The 18,685-nt window shown below is 36.9% G+C and overlaps 4 protein-coding genes across 4 annotated transcripts; 2 read left to right on the forward strand and 2 right to left on the reverse strand.

The window, feature by feature from the left end:
- Positions 1–2,668: 2,668 nt before the first annotated feature.
- On the reverse strand, positions 2,669–3,682 carry LOC126795161 (uncharacterized). The gene is made up of 3 exons (XM_050521992.1): positions 3,507–3,682; positions 3,360–3,424; positions 2,669–3,269 (listed from the first exon to the last, which is right to left on the reverse strand). The coding sequence occupies exons 1-3, from the start codon at positions 3,592–3,594 to the stop codon at positions 3,150–3,152; spliced, it is 273 nt and encodes a 90-aa protein (XP_050377949.1). The 5' UTR covers positions 3,595–3,682; the 3' UTR covers positions 2,669–3,149.
- A 4,347-nt stretch (positions 3,683–8,029) lies between these two features.
- LOC126794158 (cyclic dof factor 3) lies at positions 8,030–10,441 on the forward strand. Its single transcript, XM_050520818.1, has 2 exons — positions 8,030–8,247; positions 8,937–10,441. Exons 1-2 carry the CDS (start codon positions 8,104–8,106, stop codon positions 10,143–10,145), a joined length of 1,353 nt encoding a protein of 450 aa, XP_050376775.1. The 5' UTR covers positions 8,030–8,103; the 3' UTR covers positions 10,146–10,441.
- A 2,541-nt stretch (positions 10,442–12,982) lies between these two features.
- Positions 12,983–15,734, reverse strand: LOC126794979 (uncharacterized). The gene is made up of 5 exons (XM_050521785.1): positions 15,383–15,734; positions 14,290–14,328; positions 13,652–13,736; positions 13,488–13,568; positions 12,983–13,397 (listed from the first exon to the last, which is right to left on the reverse strand). The coding sequence occupies exons 1-5, from the start codon at positions 15,713–15,715 to the stop codon at positions 13,318–13,320; spliced, it is 618 nt and encodes a 205-aa protein (XP_050377742.1). The 5' UTR covers positions 15,716–15,734; the 3' UTR covers positions 12,983–13,317.
- Positions 15,735–17,003: 1,269 nt separating this feature from the next.
- Positions 17,004–18,042, forward strand: LOC126795243 (probable calcium-binding protein CML47). The gene has a single exon (XM_050522085.1). It carries the CDS (start codon positions 17,060–17,062, stop codon positions 17,648–17,650), a length of 591 nt encoding a protein of 196 aa, XP_050378042.1. The 5' UTR covers positions 17,004–17,059; the 3' UTR covers positions 17,651–18,042.
- The last annotated feature ends 643 nt before the right edge of the window (positions 18,043–18,685 follow it).

An 18,685-nucleotide genomic window follows, 5' to 3' on the forward strand; every position in this document is an offset into this window, starting at 1 on the left:
AGTTAATGTTGGGATGCAGAGGGTTGGGCTCCTCCGTCAAAGGTGGGCTGAAGGCAACCATTGATGGGGCCTTTAATGTTGGAGGCTCTTTAGATGGTCTTGAAGTAGGGGTGGGCATAAAAAACGGAAATCCCGATTTCGTCCCGAAATTCATAGGGACGGAGGTTTAAAAATGTTCGTCTCGTCCTGATCCCGTCTCGTTTCATAATAGTGAGATGAGACGTGGGACGAATAATTATATCTCGCTTCGTCCCGTCTCGTCCCACCTTTAATGAAAACTTAAAAATTCTTATATATTTGTATCAAAATGAAACTAATCTATGTTCTTAATAACTCCAAAATTATAACAACTCAAATAATAATGGTAAATTATAATATTTTGAACATAATATGCATTTTTTTTGTTAAAATTTCATTATTGAATGTTACTTTGTTAATGAAAAAGTAAAAATATAGGTTTTTATTTAACTTCATATGAATGTGGGATTTGTCCCGTCCCGTCCCGATCATGTCTCAACCGGGATTAATCCCGAGTGAGATGCATTCTTAAAAACCCTCGTCCCGTCCTGATTCAAAAAAGTGGAATGGGACGTGAGATGAGCCTCATCCCGTCCCGTGTCCACTCCTACCTTGAAGTGATTGTGTGTGAATGTGTGATACTTGTTAAACAACGACAAACATGACACGTAGTCCGCTATTGTACCGATAATGAACATTTAGTACGTGTGCGTATTGTATACCCAGCTAGTTAATATTGTCCTAGACTTGTGTCAGTGGGTTTAACATACACTAACTCTATACCACATTTGGTGTTGCCAAGTATAAGAGGAAAGAGTAATGAGGGGTTTTAGCTAAGCTTCAACTTTTTCTCGACCTTAGCTAAGGAGGCGATCGATTTTGATGTTTCATTACAAGGTATATAGTATCATTTAAGTTAGCACCATCCCGCAACAAATACCGCACAAACTTATTATCAGTTATTGTTTAAGCCAGTGAGAGTTAGTTAGGGATGACAATATTACCCATTGGGTAGGGTATTCACTGGTATTCGACCCTAATAGGGTTGTGTAATGGGTAAAAAGAGGAACAAGTATGGGGATCCCCTATATTCGAAATATGAAATCGGATAACTAGCGGGGATGATATTTTGATCTACATCCACATCCCAACCCAATAAGAATAAATCATAAATTATATATGTTTCAATATTAATTAATTAATATTTATGTAAATAAAAACTTTTTATATAGTTATTATTTTATTTTGAACTAGACCTGTATTAGTTTAAGTTGGATTAATGTAAAAATTTCATCATGATATTTAGTTTTCATTTTAGATTTTTACATTTTTATATACTTCATATGAATTTTTATATAATATAACAAAATATTATTAACGGGTATCGGGGCGAGTATGAGAAACAGATCCCCAACGAGTATGAGGATGAGAAATACCCATTACTTTCTAACGGGGATTTGGGCGGGTATGTGAACGTAATTGAAATTAGGTATAGATATGGTATTTCGATCCATTGACCCTATCATGCCCATTGTCATCCCTAGAGTTAGTACGGGAAACAAACGTGCACATATTTTCCCAACTTAACCATCTTTAAGATGTTGAGTTTTAATCACGTAAGATTTTAGTACAGTTAGATATCATCCACCAACTATTAAGTTATATTTTATTTATTATTTTTCATGTGAGATATTTTTTCTTCAATACTTTTCCTCAGGTGTAATTTACTTTTTTTTAAGATTTGCACGCGTAATTTGTGTCCAACCCAATTCCCACAGGCTTTAAATGTATGAATAGAGGAACGAACAAACACAACACTGACAGCATACAAGTCCAATCTTGGGGCGTTGGGCTATCGTAGTAATAAGAATCTATGATGATTATCACATCGTAGTGCAAATTTTCACAATATAAATTACTTGCTTATACTTCAACTTCTTCGTTGGCGAATCGATTTGCACATAATGTCTATATAGCACCCAACAAATGTACGTAATGGCTAATTATATAAAGGGTGAGGGTATGTAAGATGGATACGTTGGGATAATTAAAGGATTCACATATCCATTACAAACTTGTGGTTGCAGCTTTTCAGCACTCTTCAAATTAGTGGCAATCAAAGTGGAAATCTACGTACCACAAAGCAATAAATCCACTTGCTTTAAGATCGATATTGCTTTGAGATATTTAGATATGTTTTTGGTTATTTGCCTAAATTAAGTTAATGCTATGCCATTTAGTCCAGTTGTTAACTAGTGAAAGGGAATCACGTATCAATTAATGTATTATATATATATAGAACAGATCACAAGGGGACGCCCGCACAGCCCTTAAAATGCGGATGTCTCTGCGTTTTCAGCCGCCCGGAGCAGATGGTGGTGGTTCTCTTGCTGGATGAACAAAGGCATGTTGGATTGCATTTCTATGAAGATGAACGCGAAAAATATCGAGAATCAAAGGTCTAGGCAACAATAATGGCAAAAACTTCAAGTTCGATCGAATCGGCTGCAAACTGATTTTGTTGCGACTCCACCATGGAGAATAAGATCTATATTGATGGTTGTTGTTCATCCGGCAAGAAAACCGCCGCCATCGGCGCCGAGCGGCTGAAAACGCAGAGACGTCCGCACTTTAAGGGTTGTGCGGACGTCTGTTCTCTAACCAGGCTCTATATATATATAGTTTGGAAATGTAGGATCTAAAATCAAGCATATATAAACCGGTTAACAATAAAAATTGTACAAGAACTGTTCGGCCCCAGTTTATCAACTAGAGATCGATATGGATATGAAACTACCTAGCTAGATCAAAATATAGCTCTTACACATTCATTTCAGTACTGAGATTGATACTTCAATATATATAGTTATATACTACTATTAATTAAGTAGTAATATTAACCATCCATACTGCACTTGCCTCTTGTACTTACATATTCATCCCCATATATATATATATGGATTGATCCAAATTTCACGTAATTCATTTACTCCTACAGTTACTGTCATTGCCCTCTAATTTCAGCCCTCATATTAAACTTAAAATCAGTGATCATGCAATTAAGAGAGAAATCTAATCCACATGCATATAACAACATAAATACTGTGAGTCCAGTGAAGAAATATTCTCTTTTAGCAATCAGCACATCTCCCATATTGAGGCTTCGGAGTGTGGCGGTTGTTGGCCCCTGATCCGGGGTAGTCATTAAGCTCCACATCCATTCTCTCATAAAATTTCATCTCTGTGGTCATCTGCATTCAAATATATAAATTAACTGCATTAGTGACATGAAAGATGATAAACCCCATCAGCATATATGAAACTGAAAATCAATTCAGTACCAGTTTGTTATTTTCTGCATTGGTTTGGTGAACTTCAGGTTCAATATGCTTTAGGCCTCCGCTTCCTGCAAGCATAAGTAGTAACTCGATCAGGAGATGATCGAAGTAGAAGAAGATAGAGAATGAGAAAGTATTTAGGAGTATTACTTGTAACTGGGACAGCGTTGAAGCAGAAGAGGTGAGAAAACCCTAACAATATTACAAGTAGACGAAGGAGAGTAGTACTGCTTGCCATTTCTGAATATGTTGCTCGAAGTAAGCAGGAAGAAGCAGGTTGTGTGAATGAACGTTGAGTCGTCCGAGAAAGGAAGTAGTACTCAATTTATACATGAAATTACAATGAGGGTTTTCCTATCTGGAACTTGTTGTGTGTTGTGGGGAAAGCAATTATAGTGTTTAAAGTCCGAAAGGTAGAAAGAACCACAGATCGCTTCGTGGGGGCCGTACGCGTTTCCAACCTTTTGAATTTTGCATATCACAGTGTCTGAAATGAAGCATCGATGTCGATCATGGCCGTGGAATTTGATATTTAAATGTGGGACGAAATTAGAAAGAGGGAGACACACTAGCTAGCTGCGTGAATACACAATTTGTAGTGCAAATGAGTAGTGGTCCTAGTGGAGGGTGACACAAGAATGATGTGGTGGAATGACTTGAGAGAGCTCATGCACTAAGTTGTGGTTTTTATGAACAAGGGTCTTAGTGGGATTCCTAATTGGAGCTCAATACATTGATACTCAATCATTCACAAGAAAGAAATTTAGTAAAACCAAAGTGCATGTCAATTAACAGCAGCCATCAAATGTGGTGGCAAGTTTAGGATTCAAGTATGACTTGGTTGACTAATACCTTGGGTCCTTGGTTAGCAAATAAAGTAAAAACTAAAAAGAAAGATCTAGCTGGAATATAAGTGGGAGCATATGCACGTGATGGGTGTTTTAGGTCACTATACATTAAACCTGTTTAAGATTAATTAAGGGGAATTTGAAAAAAGTAGCTTTTGTAGAGTTTAAGATGCTGTGCAAGTGTTTAGTAATTTCCAAATGACATTCGTTCGTTCTAAAAGGGTACTGTCATAAAGAATTTTCATGGGTAACCACTTGTACGTGATAACCACATTTACATTTATAACAATAAATTTATCGTTATTACGGTAATACAAATTATTAATTAAGTAATTATAGTTCAATTATAAGTAATTATTTCACTTATAACATTTTACAAACTTATAAATAAATTGTTGTAAATATAATAATTTTGTTCAATGATATGTAGATATGTAAAATAAATTTCATAATTTTGTTATTAATATCGTAATTTAGTTTAATTACGTTATTATTAATGTAATAATTTATTTAATTAACATTAAATAACAGTATATATACAACCTTACCGTCATGAATATAAAACTAATCACTGATCTTTGCAGATCGTATACTCTTCCTTGCTTGGTTTGGAATTTCGTCGACCCATGGAGTGCTGAGATGACCTCACATATATTGCATGAATGAGAAGAATTGAAGACACCTAATGCGCCCGGCTCAAAGCAGCATACTCTTAGGTTTTAGGGAATCTGTTTCATATGTACGGTTCGTTTATATGTGATCAACATTTCTCCCACTATGATAATTATACTCTTTGTTAACTAATTCAGACATTCAGTAGACGAATTAGGACGGATCTCTTTAGCTTTACATATCTTATTATTGTTTGACTTCATACTTATCAATTCAAGTTGTTTTTTTTTTCCAAAGGTTTGGGTGGGTCATTCAGTCATTGCACAGCTGCACACTTGTATATATGTAAATGGTTTGCCAAATTATGATATGTCTGTAAAAGTAGACTACGAGTTGGGCAAACTATGTTAGCTGATGTAACAGCCAATTCAAGCCCAGGGTTTAAATACTGATTGAGTAAAACAACGTGAACCTTAAAGCCTGGATATCCGAAATGGTTGAGAAACTTTCAAAAGTTAAAGGCATCAAGTTAAATATATGCATGCTTTCTGAATTTCCAGGAGCATTAGTACTGTCTGATAATTTAATTAGATGCATATGTATCATGCTTCATCATACTAGCTTCAGTCAACCCTTTCTGATGGGATCTGGTGCAGTGAAGCTCAAGGGCGGATCCAAGGAACCGACTGGTAGGGCTCCAGTCCAATCAAGTTTTTTGAGGTTTAAAAAAAAACTTTGTATATATTATTATTTTTATGGTATTTGCATTTGTTCTCATCTAAATTTCTCATGTTTTTACATATCTTACGTTTCTGATTTTTGTTATTTAGTTCTCTATTCCACACTTTCTTCTTTCGGTCCTTTGTTCTGGTTCCATTATGTCTTCTAGTTTTTATTGATATATTTTGTGTGTGTATATATTGTAAGACAATTTTATTCTTCTTAAATAATTAAAATTCCCCAAGTAAAAACTCTTCTAATTATCTTCTCTCTATCTAATGATTTTGAAATTTGTAAGTATGAGTTATTGAGATTCAATCTAATCAATTTGAAAAGAAAAAATTGTTATGCTTTCTAATGTCTTTGATTTTCATATTATTCTTCTATTTGCATTTATGCCAATTTTTATTTTTAAAGACTCATTAACATTTACAGTTTACATGGTTTGTAGCGGTAAATTTGTTTTTGGCATTCGGCCATACTTGAAGTCCACCCCATGTCCAAATCTTAGATCCACCACTGGTGAAACTAGTATACTTCCATCTTAATTAGTCAATGGCATCCTTCATTTCACAACATATGATCACACTTGTGCAAGTAATCATGGGATTATCAAGATCGGAAAAGGGATCGAAGATGAAAAATTAATTTTAAATCTTGGACTAAGTTTCACTAAATCGCAAGTCGCAACGCACAAGCTAGCTAGTTAGTCATCTTGATTTACCATTTTTAGAAACTAGAAAATGAAATTCTTTATACTTAGTTTTGACTTCGGTATTGAACGTAATATTATAAACGTACGGCAGAGTTTTCTCCTTTCTGCGATTCATTGATCTTTTTTTCAACACGCTCACATTTCTCATTTTTCATATATATTCCTGCAAGTGCCAAATAGCGAGGCTGCGTTAACAAGATCTTTAAAAAATATTTGGGCCGGACAGAAGCTAAAGTCTTCTACTCATAATAAATTGGGCTTCTGAACCTTAAGTGTCACCGTGTCAATGGGAAGGAAACTGGGCCTCTATGACAATAATCTCATAAGATTGGGTTCTCATCAAATCATGAAGGCCCATCTCACATTACATGAGCAAGAACTTGATTGTAAAGCAAGTCACTCAAATAATTAACAACTTAACAATGACTATAAAATTTCTTTAATTTAATTTCCATCCTAACCACTTCCTTAATATAGTTTATCATCCTGTCAAAATCAAAATGTGGCATGATTACTGGGTAAGATAATGCTATCACCAGTGTTAACCGCCCACGGAGCCATTAGCCATTTAACAACCCAATTCTTATAACTTTTTCTTCACAAATTAGCCTTGTTTAATCGAGAGTCTAATCCACATAAATGTATTTGATTATACTAATCCAAACCAATTGACCTTTGAACAAGAAGACGTAAGCTCTTTTATCCCTTTACCTGCGTGTACATCGTACTAAAATCACGTTTTAAAAATCTCACTTCACTAATACTGGACGCGTGTCAGCTTGTTGGAGCTTGATTTCAATGGTTTGTGGAGAAAATTGTTAAGCGTGGAGCTGAACTGATGGATGCTATACACGTGTCATGCACTAGAATACGTGTTTAATAACTAAGAAAACCTAGGCATGATGTTGAACATGTTTGTAAGACCATGCATGATTTGTTCTGATCCCAACTCTTATTATTTGTAGCCGATTTGTTTTGCATTTAGCTACCAAAAAGTGCACACATATATTTTTATTCAGACCAAGAGATATGTTATCGCAAGTGCCTGTTTGTGCATCCTCTAAATTTATTAACGATAAAGAATTATAGAACATGATGTTTACAATCAGATAAATTAATCTTTGATTTAGTAATAGTGAGTATATTATCTCAGCACCTACTGTAACGATCCCTAATTTGATTTAACAACGAAATGAGTAGGCTAGCTAGCCTTTAAAAACCACATACTTCTATAACTCAAAATGACAATATAAGTTCTTCTGTCAAATGCATGGGACTGATGGGAGGTGACTGATGTACATAGGTTGTATTGTTCACTATTTTGTATGCTTTTACTAAGTTTATAATCAATTTTGAACCAAGTATGGTATCATAAGATCGATTGTTTTCGTGAAACATAAACATATATATAATCGATCACTTTATACCTTCATCAAAACTACTAGCTAAAAGGGATCGAGGCCAAACTTTTGGAACCCGGAGGCCGGAGTATAATAAGATGCCATGAATTTAAAACTGCGAGTAGGATAAGGTCGATATAGGATAGCACCGAATTGGCATGCAACAGAAGCAGAAGCAGTTCTTCTTCTGTTAAAGTCGCGCAGAGAGAGAGAGAATCCGAGTAATAGAAAATTAGGAGAAAGAAAATGAAAAGAAAATCTGGAGGCCACAAGAACTTGTGGCTCAGAATCAAACCCTTCCAATGACGTGGCATCCACCCTCTTTATGTTTAGTTTAAACGGATCAAAATCTCATTTCTTAAGCCAAAGCCGTAGACGGAGAGAGACACTCTTATTCCATCCAAGAAAGAACTCGCGCGTTTTTTTTTTATTACAGTCAACAAGGAAAAAAAATGATGCTCGAAACTAAGGACCTGGCGATCAAGCTTTTCGGCATGAAGATTCCACTGCCGGCCGGCGATGACGACGAGAACTTCAGGTTTATTAAGAGGGGAGAGAAACGAGTTGATCAAGAAGAGGAGGAAGTAGAAGACAAGGTAACGTACACGTACACTAGCTTGTTCTACACTTGATTATGTAAATCTGAAAGTGTAGGTGTGTTTTGGATAATTTAAGGAGACCCTTTTGTGGAAATGCTGAGAACTTTGATGGGTTAATCTTACTTCTGCAATCCGTTTTGATTCACTGCTGTTTGAGTATCGATCATGGGATTAGTTTCAGTTTTTGTGTTTGGAAAGTGGAAAGCTTGAAGAACTAGGAAAGAAAGTGAAGGTTTTACAATCTTTTTTCCTTCAATCTGTTTTGCCTTAATGAATTGTAAGTCATCATAGTTTTTGGTCTGCTGAGCTCAATTAGATTTCTAGTTTCCCCATAATTTTGTTTGGGTGCCCATTGAAAATTAGTGGTTTCTTGCTCTTCCATTTGTTAGGCAGTCATACCTTCACAGCCACAAGCTAAAATAAAGCTTTTATTTTCATAATTGAAAATTTTCTTTCCACTAATCCTTGTGCTTCCAAGTTGTCATTAGATTCTCTAATTTTTCGGGAATGTTCAATAGATTTGATTTTGTCAATGAAAAGTATAGACTTAGGACTGCCATCTTAAGAAAGAGACTCAATTTTTCCTAAATTTCTCCTTTTTTTTTAATGAAAGGTGTTGTCACACTCGTTTGCTTCTGTTCTGATTTTTCAATACATGTTCCTAAAGCGTACTTGTGAAATTTCAGGATTCACCATCAACAGAAGCCACTGAGAGCACAGAAGACCATGATTCTCCAAGAACTGAAGACTCAACCAGTATGGAATTGCTACCAGATTGTAATGTGAACCCGAAGACACCATTAATCGATGAAGAAAGTGCAAAATCAAAAGCCCCAAAGGAGAAAGAACAGAGTGATACAAACAACTCGCAAGAGAAAACCCTGAAAAAGCCTGACAAGATACTACCATGCCCTCGCTGCAATAGCATGGACACTAAGTTTTGTTACTACAACAATTACAACGTCAATCAACCGCGCCACTTCTGCAAGGCCTGTCAAAGATATTGGACTGCCGGCGGTACGATGAGGAATGTTCCTGTGGGAGCTGGACGTAGGAAGAACAAGTCTGCTTCACACTATCGCCAGATTACAATTTCTGAGGCTCTCCAAGTAGCTCGAATGGATGCTCCAAATGGAGCTCACCACCCTGGATTGAAAAGCAATGGCAGAGTCCTTAGCTTTGGAGTAGATGCACCAGCCTGTGATTCCATGGCTTCTGTTTTACACCTTGATAAAAAAGTTTTGAATGGTACTAATCGAAATGGATTTCATAAGAGCGAAGAATTAGTATTTCCAGCTCTTTGCAAGAGCAGAGAAAATGGTAATGACATAACAGCTTTGAAACCACAAATTCCAAATACCAATGGCTTCTCCCCACATATTCCATGTCTTCCTGGTGTTCCGTGGCCTTATCAGTGGAATTCAGCAGTTCCCCCACCGGGAATGCCTATACCAGTTTTTCCTGCATCTTATTGGAACTGTGGCGTCCCTCTCCAAGTACCAGTGCCTTGGTTCAGTCCACACCCTGCTTCTCCGAACCAGAAGTCTCCGAACTCTGGCTCAAGTTCTCCAACACTGGGGAAGCGTTCAAGGGAGGGAGAGATCCTCAGACCAGAAGTTCATTTGGAGAAACAAGAGCCATCAAAACAGAAAAATGGATGTGTTTTGGTTCCTAAAACATTAAGGATTGATGACCCAAGCGAAGCTGCAAAGAGTTCGATATGGACAACACTTGGGATCAAGAACGATTGCATCAGCAGTGGGAAAGGGCTGTTTAAGGCCCTCCAATCACAATCAAAGAGTGATCAAAAGAAACATGTCCCTGAAACCTCTCCGGCTATGCTAGCCAACCCAGCAGCCTTGTCTAGATCATTCAACTTCCACGAGAGCTCTTGAATTGGTTAACTTAGGCTATGGTGTAACTCTTAGGCATAAGCTGGAATTGTGAGGTTGGATCACCCCATCTCTCGTATGAGTTTTGAAAGCTAACCCCAGCCGGCAAGTCTCAACTCTAGGGTTCCTCAGTAGGTTAGGGGAACTAGTTCGATCTGGTGGAAACTAATTTTGCCTTCTTGTAACATACTGCATGCACAGATTGCTTCTGATGTACTTAGTTCTCTGAGTTTCTGTTGTCCATGTACAAATCTATATGTGAAATCCATAGCTGTAAAATTAACATCATCTTTTCTCTCTTTCCCTTCCATTCTCTTTGGTTCTTTGCTCAAACAACAAGAAAAATCTATGGCATAACAGTTGGTTTTGCTCTAAATCTAAATTCCATATCAAAAGGTGGAGCTTAAAGAGAAGGGGCACTAAGCTGTAATGGAGTTGGAGGCAAACCAACAAATTTGATCTTTTAGTCACTCCATTGATTAGATCAACTTGAATAAATATTCCACAAGGATCAAATTGCTTTCCTTTTCTCCAGCAAGGGACCCAAGCAACTTGCATAAAAAAGTTGAGTTGCACAGGCTGACTGATATTTTCTTGCTCTCTTCTTGTTCTCTAACCCTTTCAAGTTTCAATTATTACCTTCAATTGTCAGAAATTAGATTAATGGATAGATTCATAGGTAAAGGGTAAGATAACATATATTAATTTGAGCCATCAAAGGCCAGGAAAGTGTATCAATTCCTAACTCAACAAGACTTTATATATGGATCATAGGATTACCTTGGTGGAATGAAATGAATCTACCTAATTTCATTGTAAAGCAACTTGGTAGATACAGAGATCAACATCAAACACATGTGTGTCTCATACCAATCAAGAAATTATAAATACACCGATATTTTGGTGCAACCAAGCAATTGAGGCCACATTTTATGTAAAGATGGGTTGTTAGGGGACCCAAATTGAACATAATGCCATGAATCCTTTTGGCACTCTCTCCTGCTTTTAATTCCTTTCCTTTTTGCTCCTTTCCTTTTCTCTACGAAAGCTATTGCTCATCCCATTTCATCCATATGCCTAATTTTTAAGTTTTTGGGAAACAAAGAACACAATAATGACGGGGTTTGTTCAATATATGTATCACCATCTCATAACCAATTGATTTTTTGTACCAGACTATCTATTAAAACTGAACACAACACAACCTTACATGGTCGACTTTTTGTGGATCACAAGTACCTATGCCTAATGCAGCAAATGCTAATGATATATCCCTACCCTATAAGGTATTGACCTCTCGTTCTAACTAATCACCCATAAAAGTCACTTTGTGATGAAACCGAAGGAAAAGGTCGGTTAAGTCATGTCATTCCAACTGTTCTAACATTAAGTTCTACCTTTCCACATTTCGACGGAGCCTTCTTGCCCAAGGCTTTACATTACTAGCAATTTCATCAGAGTAAAATGGAAAAGGAATGAAAAGATTTTTCGAGCTTGTCCTCTTTTAGTTGTGGCATTGTGGGATGTTGAACATGGAACATGTCCGGAGAAATAATACTAGAATAGCTAATTGGTAGTCTTTCTACAATTCTGCACCCTTCTATGAGATTTATTGAGCATGACAGCACAAAGTGTTTCATGAAAACACTCAAGGCCAGATTACACTAGGCCACAAATACTCAATTAGCTATTAATTCTGAGAATTTTGTCTCAGATTATAAGACAAACACCTAGCCCGTACCAATTAGGTACAGGACTAGTTACAGTAGGTGTGTGATGTCGATCATTAGAGAACCAAGTTATGGGATTTAAGATACTTGGTTCATTCCTTGGATGAAAGATTGGTCGAGAATTGTATCAGTTTGGTCAGCGATTTCGACTGCAATAATAGCAGTCTGTGTATGATAATGTAATGCTCAATTAGGCCAAGTGCTCATGTTAGTTTCAAGTTGAGTCTCTAAATTTGTTTGTGGAAAATGCAGCTCTTTTCATGATGAGTCAGAGTCAACCTCCCACTATTAACTTATCCCCAAGTCTAGTGCTCTCTATTTGATTCAATGTTCAAAAACATCTATTTCAAAAAAAAAAAACAATCTGTTCAATCCTAATTAATTTGACCTTCAATAATTGTGTGAAGCAGCTCTCTTTGTTATACTTCAAGTGCTACATGATGATCAATCAGTTTTTCTCTATTATTCTCTGTTGCTCAGTTTTATGTTTATTTTTTCTGCAAGTATACTAACGATGAGGATAAAAAGGGTACATTAATGATGCAGATTGTTGTGGTAAATATATATACAGCTCTCTGAATGACTGAGAAGTCAGAAAGTTCATCTACTACTACATAAAGCTAGTCTACAACTGTATTAGTTTTTAGTTAAGATATAAATAAATTTGTGCAACTATATTATAGACTTTTATCCAAGTAAACGCATTATGATCAATATATATTCAGATCTTTCATATAAAATACAGGAATACAAGTGGAAGTGGAACACCTGTATAGGCATTATAGTAGTGTCGCTTCCAATAACAGAACAACAAAAAATTCCAAGTGTGTGTCTCTACTTAAGCTTTTTCCAAACATTTGAAATGCTTCTTCAGGAAAAGAAAACAACATGAAAAAGAACTTCAAAGAAAGTGGGATGTGAAGGTTCACTTTCCCACAGAAAGCAAAAAAAGAGAACCAACATCAAAGTGATCCAACTTTTCCTATCATATCTTCTTCTTCCTCTATTGTAGGAACACCACATTTTGAGTGTGAAGGTGTTTTATTGATAAACCTATCTTATAATTAGTAGTACACACACATATATACCCAACTTTTCTTGAGAGCTAAAGATGATTCATTTAAATTGGTAATTACAGATCAGACAGTAGCATAATAAGTACACTTAAACCCTGAAAAATTACAGGGGGAATGTCAATGTTTATCAATGAAGAATTTTCATGTACTGTGGACATGCATACAACCATAAGAAGTGTAATCAACAAGCTAGGGTTTTCACTTTACAGATAGCTAACCTTGTGCGTGAGGATTAGTAAATGGACTGTCCATTTGTCCCATACAGCTCGTCTTACAATCACTGAATGACATTCTATGCAGCTTGATACAAATGTGAGTGAAACCTAGCTTTCCAGTCTCAATGTTAGAACATAGAGGTTACACAACTGATTACTGTATTGTACATCCCCAAAACTCTTGTGCATTGCGGATGTTGCCTTTGGCTAAGTCAATCAGATCAATATCACGACCTGCATTTCAAAGAAATCTAGACATGTTACAATTAGTTGAATTTATCTCACTGAGGATCTTCAGCAAGTTTTTGGAGTTTCTGGGATTACCTGGAACACGACAATATGAATCTTCTTTTGCAGGACTGACATTACCATAGGCTGACAGTTCAAATAGATCCATATCACGACCTGCATTTAAAAGCAAGTCTGTCATCTGTTATTGAATTTATCCTGTTAAGGATGCTGCAAATTTTTGGAGTTTACTGGGATACCTGAAACCCGACAGTAAGAACTTTTCTGTATGAGCTCAGCCCTAGAAAACTCTGTTCGATTTCCTTTTGATCTGTTTACTTTTGCCTACATTATGGGAGAGAAAAAACATATGATTTTAGATTCTATGTTAAAATTGCCTGATTCTTTAAGACAACATACAAAGAGTAGAAAACCAAGGTGAACTTGGGCTTCAACCTTAATGAGATGAAGACATTATGTGCAACCTTGGTGAGATTTAGTGTATGACTTAAAATTGCCTTTGAGAGATAAATGATAAGGATTATCTGAGTGGTTCATCACTTTTTGAACTCTGCTGATTAACAGTCAATTCAAACCACACAATATACAGCTCTGTCCTGCACTCTTCTACTGTGGTACTTTGATGCTATTGCCTATTGGCCACATTGGATTTCAGGTTGGTGATGGTGCTAAAACATCTCAAGTAGTGAAGGTAATTTAGCAGCTTTCTAACTTAGAAGGTTAACTATAAATGGAGGTATACATAGCAAAAAAAAATCGATACACAAAGCCACAAAGGTAAAATGGTACTTTCTTGGACCGGACATTGCGGATAATAATAAATAAAAAAGACCCTTATATAATAAACAAAGCTTCTAAAGAAAGCATAAGTGCACACCTGTAAAACCTGACAATTTTCGAGCGTACTTTCTCCTCCCTGAAATGTGAAAATTTCAAAATCATGCCTCTATTTCAGGGCTCATGGTTGTACAAGAAACAAAATAAGCAAAAAACGTTATCAAATCAAGTGTGCAAAATCCCAAAAGATGATGAATTTAGGGTTAATACACAGTAGGAAAATCCAAAATTGTTGTAACAGGGGTCACCCAAGTACACAAGAAGCATACATTAACTAAATGTACAAACAGATGGAAGTATGCGTATTCACTCCTATTGTCTCCTCAAAACACTATCCCTCAAGTCTCCAACCAAAAGTTCACAAGTAAATGAAATCCTGCGTCCCTGAATTTAATCGACTTTTGTCACAAAACTGCCGCACCAAGCCAATTTAATATTCTTAGTTCTGCCTACCCTTTATTATCCATAATATACATCACAAAATGAGCTTCTTCCTAAAAATTGATATATAGCGCCGCGCCGCCGCCATTGCAACTGATGCCTCAGTGAGCTGCACAATAATTCCTGGATTATGTTTCCAGAATTCTATCGATGATAGCCATTCGGATAACCTACACTTATATCATGCACTGCCCTTGTAAACAAATCACACGCTCATATACCTTCTCACCACAGCCAGTGAAAGTATTTTCCTAAGAAGTACTTCAAGTTTGTATTCAATGGCCTTGAAAGTCCCTGTATGACCAAAATTATCCATATTCTCTCACAAATTGGATAAATTAGAAATTTCCTGACATTTTCCTACTGATGATAAGCTGCATTATAATTTTATAACATAATGTACTTATGAACATAAGAGTATCAGCAGAAAAAAAACAGAAACCAACCATTTATGCAACTAAATTATATGTCAAGCTACGCCGTGGACCAAAAGAACTCGACCTTTTTGATTCCTAGAAACAATAACACAAGCACTTCACAATCTGTCAAACAAAATGCTCACAATGCCATAACAAAAACCACAACACATAGCAAAAAGCACAAAACTTTGATCCCAAACACAAAAACCACAAAGCAATTCAAACCAAGCAATCCCTACTAAACAGAAACATATGAAAGACTGTAAGTTTCACCTTAGAGTACGGCACAATGTGATCGTAGTCATGACATAAGCAGCCGGGGCAGCCAACGAGCTTCCGGAACACGGTGTTTCCGAGAGGGTCCCGCCGCCAGCGATCTGGGTCCCGCCCTCTGATCTTCTCCGCCTTCTCCCAGCATTGCTGCTTCACACTGTGCGGGAAGCTTCGCGGGTTGTTGTTGTAGCTGTTGTCAGTGACGTCATCGAGGAGGGAGACTCGAGGTGGTGTGGGCCCGGAGTGGCGAGACCTGGGGGACGTTGGGTTTCGGTCCCTTAACGGAGATGAAGGGCGGCTCCGGCGCTTTGGTTCTTTGCTTGCTGGCCTCATCTTTCTCAGGTGGCCTTTGCTTCTCTAAGCTCAGCTTATGAGTGAATTATTTGGGTCGGGTCGGGTCGATGAGCCTTGCAAAACTAGTAAAAGCCGATCTATTAAAATTTTAAAATTTAGAAATTAAAAAGAAAATTCAAAATATAATGTCATTACATCACAAAAAATCTCTTTTATGTGTAATAAATTAAAAATAACAAATCAAACTCGTTATAGAACTTAAAGTTTTTAACTAATTATTCTATAAATAAACCTTTAAGCTCTTTCGAACTAATATTATTTTTTAATATTATTTGTCATATAAAAATTATACTTTATATATACTATAAAAGTTACTTAGTCAAACTTAATTAATAAACGAGTTGAGCTTTTAACAAGTCCGAGCTAACTCGCGAGCTAAACGAGTTGAACGAGCCGAATACTTGTTGTTTAAGCTTGGCTCATTTTCAAGGTCGGGCTAAATATTGAGTTCAAACTCGGCTCATTTAATTTTATAAGCTCGAGCCGAACATACTAAAAGCGAGCCGAACACTAATCGAACACAAGCGGCTCGAGCCTACCTACAGCCCTATTTCTAGATGAGTTTGACAATAAGAACAAGGGCACGCAATAGATATGTATATGTATTCGTTTCTTATGTTTTACAATTTCACTAACACAAAAAAGTTAGGAGTTCCAAGTTTTGGCAAATATATAAAGCTGAGTGATAATAATTGTAAGAAAGTATATATTTAGGGGTATGACGTAGTACATACATATTTTTCCGTTAAATTCAATCGCAATTTTGTGACATGGAATCCGATGCTTATCTAGATTGGCACTTTCTTGTATTTTTTGTCGGCATGCAAGTTGTGAATCTTAAGTTCTTAACAAAGTATAGATGTCTTCACACTGAACCTTCTATGCAACTCTACACGTAATTCAAATGATTAAGAATTTATGTCTCTCTTCCCAAGTACTACTCATAGTGACTACACAGAAGTTTCTAGTTTCCACACCATAACAACCCTAGTTTATTTCTTTTATTTTTTTGAAAACGAACAACCCTAGTTTATTAAACATGTAAAGTGACGAACTCGAAACTTGTATGGAACCTTCACCGAAAAAGACTTCGGTTATAATTTCAGAGAAATTTGGATCACTTCGGACTGAATTTTCCAAATGTTTGTTTTCCAGAACGACTTGACTTCATATCCGACGATATCTGAACGGGTGATTCTACACTTCTATATATCTAACACCAGAGAGAGTGCTTCCACACTCCATTGGCAAGTCGTAGTAACCCAACCAAATTAACAGTTACATATATAGTCAAGCATTTCAGTTTTCTATTCCCACCCAGAAATGGAAAAGACATTCATGGATGAAGCAATTGCCAGTAGCTCCCTTGCACTTGTTGGAGTTCTGTTTCTCCTAATGATTATTAAGTGTCTCATTGTGCAGTTCGTTCTACACTTGTCAAGTTTAAGGTATGCACTTCAATTCTCTGTGAGTTGCTTACTTACTACTGGTCTGCGCAATGTTAGCCGGGATAATCAGACCAAGATCACAAACCAGAAAGCTAGCATTTACGAGACAGTAGGTGTCGAAGAGAGCACGAAAGACTTGGGTGACAAGAAACTGTGTCTAGGAGAATTAGCATCGGTTGTGGAGAATCTGGGAAGATTATGTGATGATAATGGGTCTAAGGAGATGGCTGACTTGCTTGAGGAGGAACCCAGCTTGGAGGAAGTGAAAGAAGCCTTTCATTTGTTTGATGAAAATACCGATGGTTTCATCGATGCAGGGGAGATCAAGAAGGTTCTCCATGTATTAGGTTTCGTCCAAGCTTCGGAGTCGGAATGCAAGAGAATGATCAAGACCTTCGATCACAATGGAGATGGACGTATAGACTTTGAGGAATTTCTTAAGCTCATGGAGGATAGCTTTTGCTGAATTGAAGAACCTAAATGTTTCGTAACAATTCGGAAGAGTGGCCTAGTAGTGGTTAAAAGTCAAACTTCACGCGCATTGCTTGCTTTCTTTCTTTCTTGTCCGTCTTTATTTCATTCTACTCTGAATGTTTTAAAACCATCTAGATTTCCGATTTCATGTTCTTGTAAATATAAGGGTAAGGCTCTAAGTTGCAAAAGGAGTAATGTGAAATGGTCTACCTTAAGCACAAGACTGCAAAAATGTTTCAAGTACGTGCCACACTGCCACAGGAGCTAGCTGGCTAGCAAAGAAGATGTATGGGAGGAATTTGGTGCACACGTAGTTGTATGCAAGAAAAGCTCACATTATGACTATGATGTAACTTGATCTACTCCCCAGAGCTTAAAGGAAAATGAAAGTGCATTGGATTAAATAGTTTTCCAATTCACTAACGGACTCTCACTTTTCCTAGTATTACAGTACAGTACATCTTTTCTTTTCTTTTTGAAAACGAATTGTACTATCTTTTTATATTTAGTAAATTAGGGGCTTGATTGCGCAACAAGAAAATAGTTTTGTATTCGGTTTTTCCTATGCATGTACTAATTTCCTAATCCAAGAAAGACACGGAGACCAGTGTTACAAATAAAGGAAAGCAGAGCAAAATAACATACATATATTAACACCCTAGCTAGACAAACTTGAGTTGGAAGAAATTCGTTGGAAAAGGATACGAGCAGACTTAGCCAAGCTGAAGAACATGGTCAAGTTGCAATGAAGATCGTAAGACGTCGTGGCCGTGTTCAAGAGCCCAAGAAGGTGGTGTTGAAGATGGATTGTGGAGCATACTACTTGCCGAAAAAAGATAAAGGTGACGATGCTCACTTCATATGTGCAAAAGAGCAGACCATTGGCGTTGCAGACGGTGTTGGTGGTTGGGCATCAAAGGGCGTGGATGCCGGTGAGTACTCCCGGGAGCTCATCCGAAACTCCGAAAAATCTGTTCCAATCAGCACGAAACTGGCCAAGAAATCGACCCGATAAGGGTCTTGGAGG

The sequence above is a fragment of the Argentina anserina genome, chromosome 5 (genome assembly GCF_933775445.1).
Source record: "Argentina anserina chromosome 5, drPotAnse1.1, whole genome shotgun sequence".
NCBI lineage: Eukaryota > Viridiplantae > Streptophyta > Magnoliopsida > Rosales > Rosaceae > Argentina > Argentina anserina.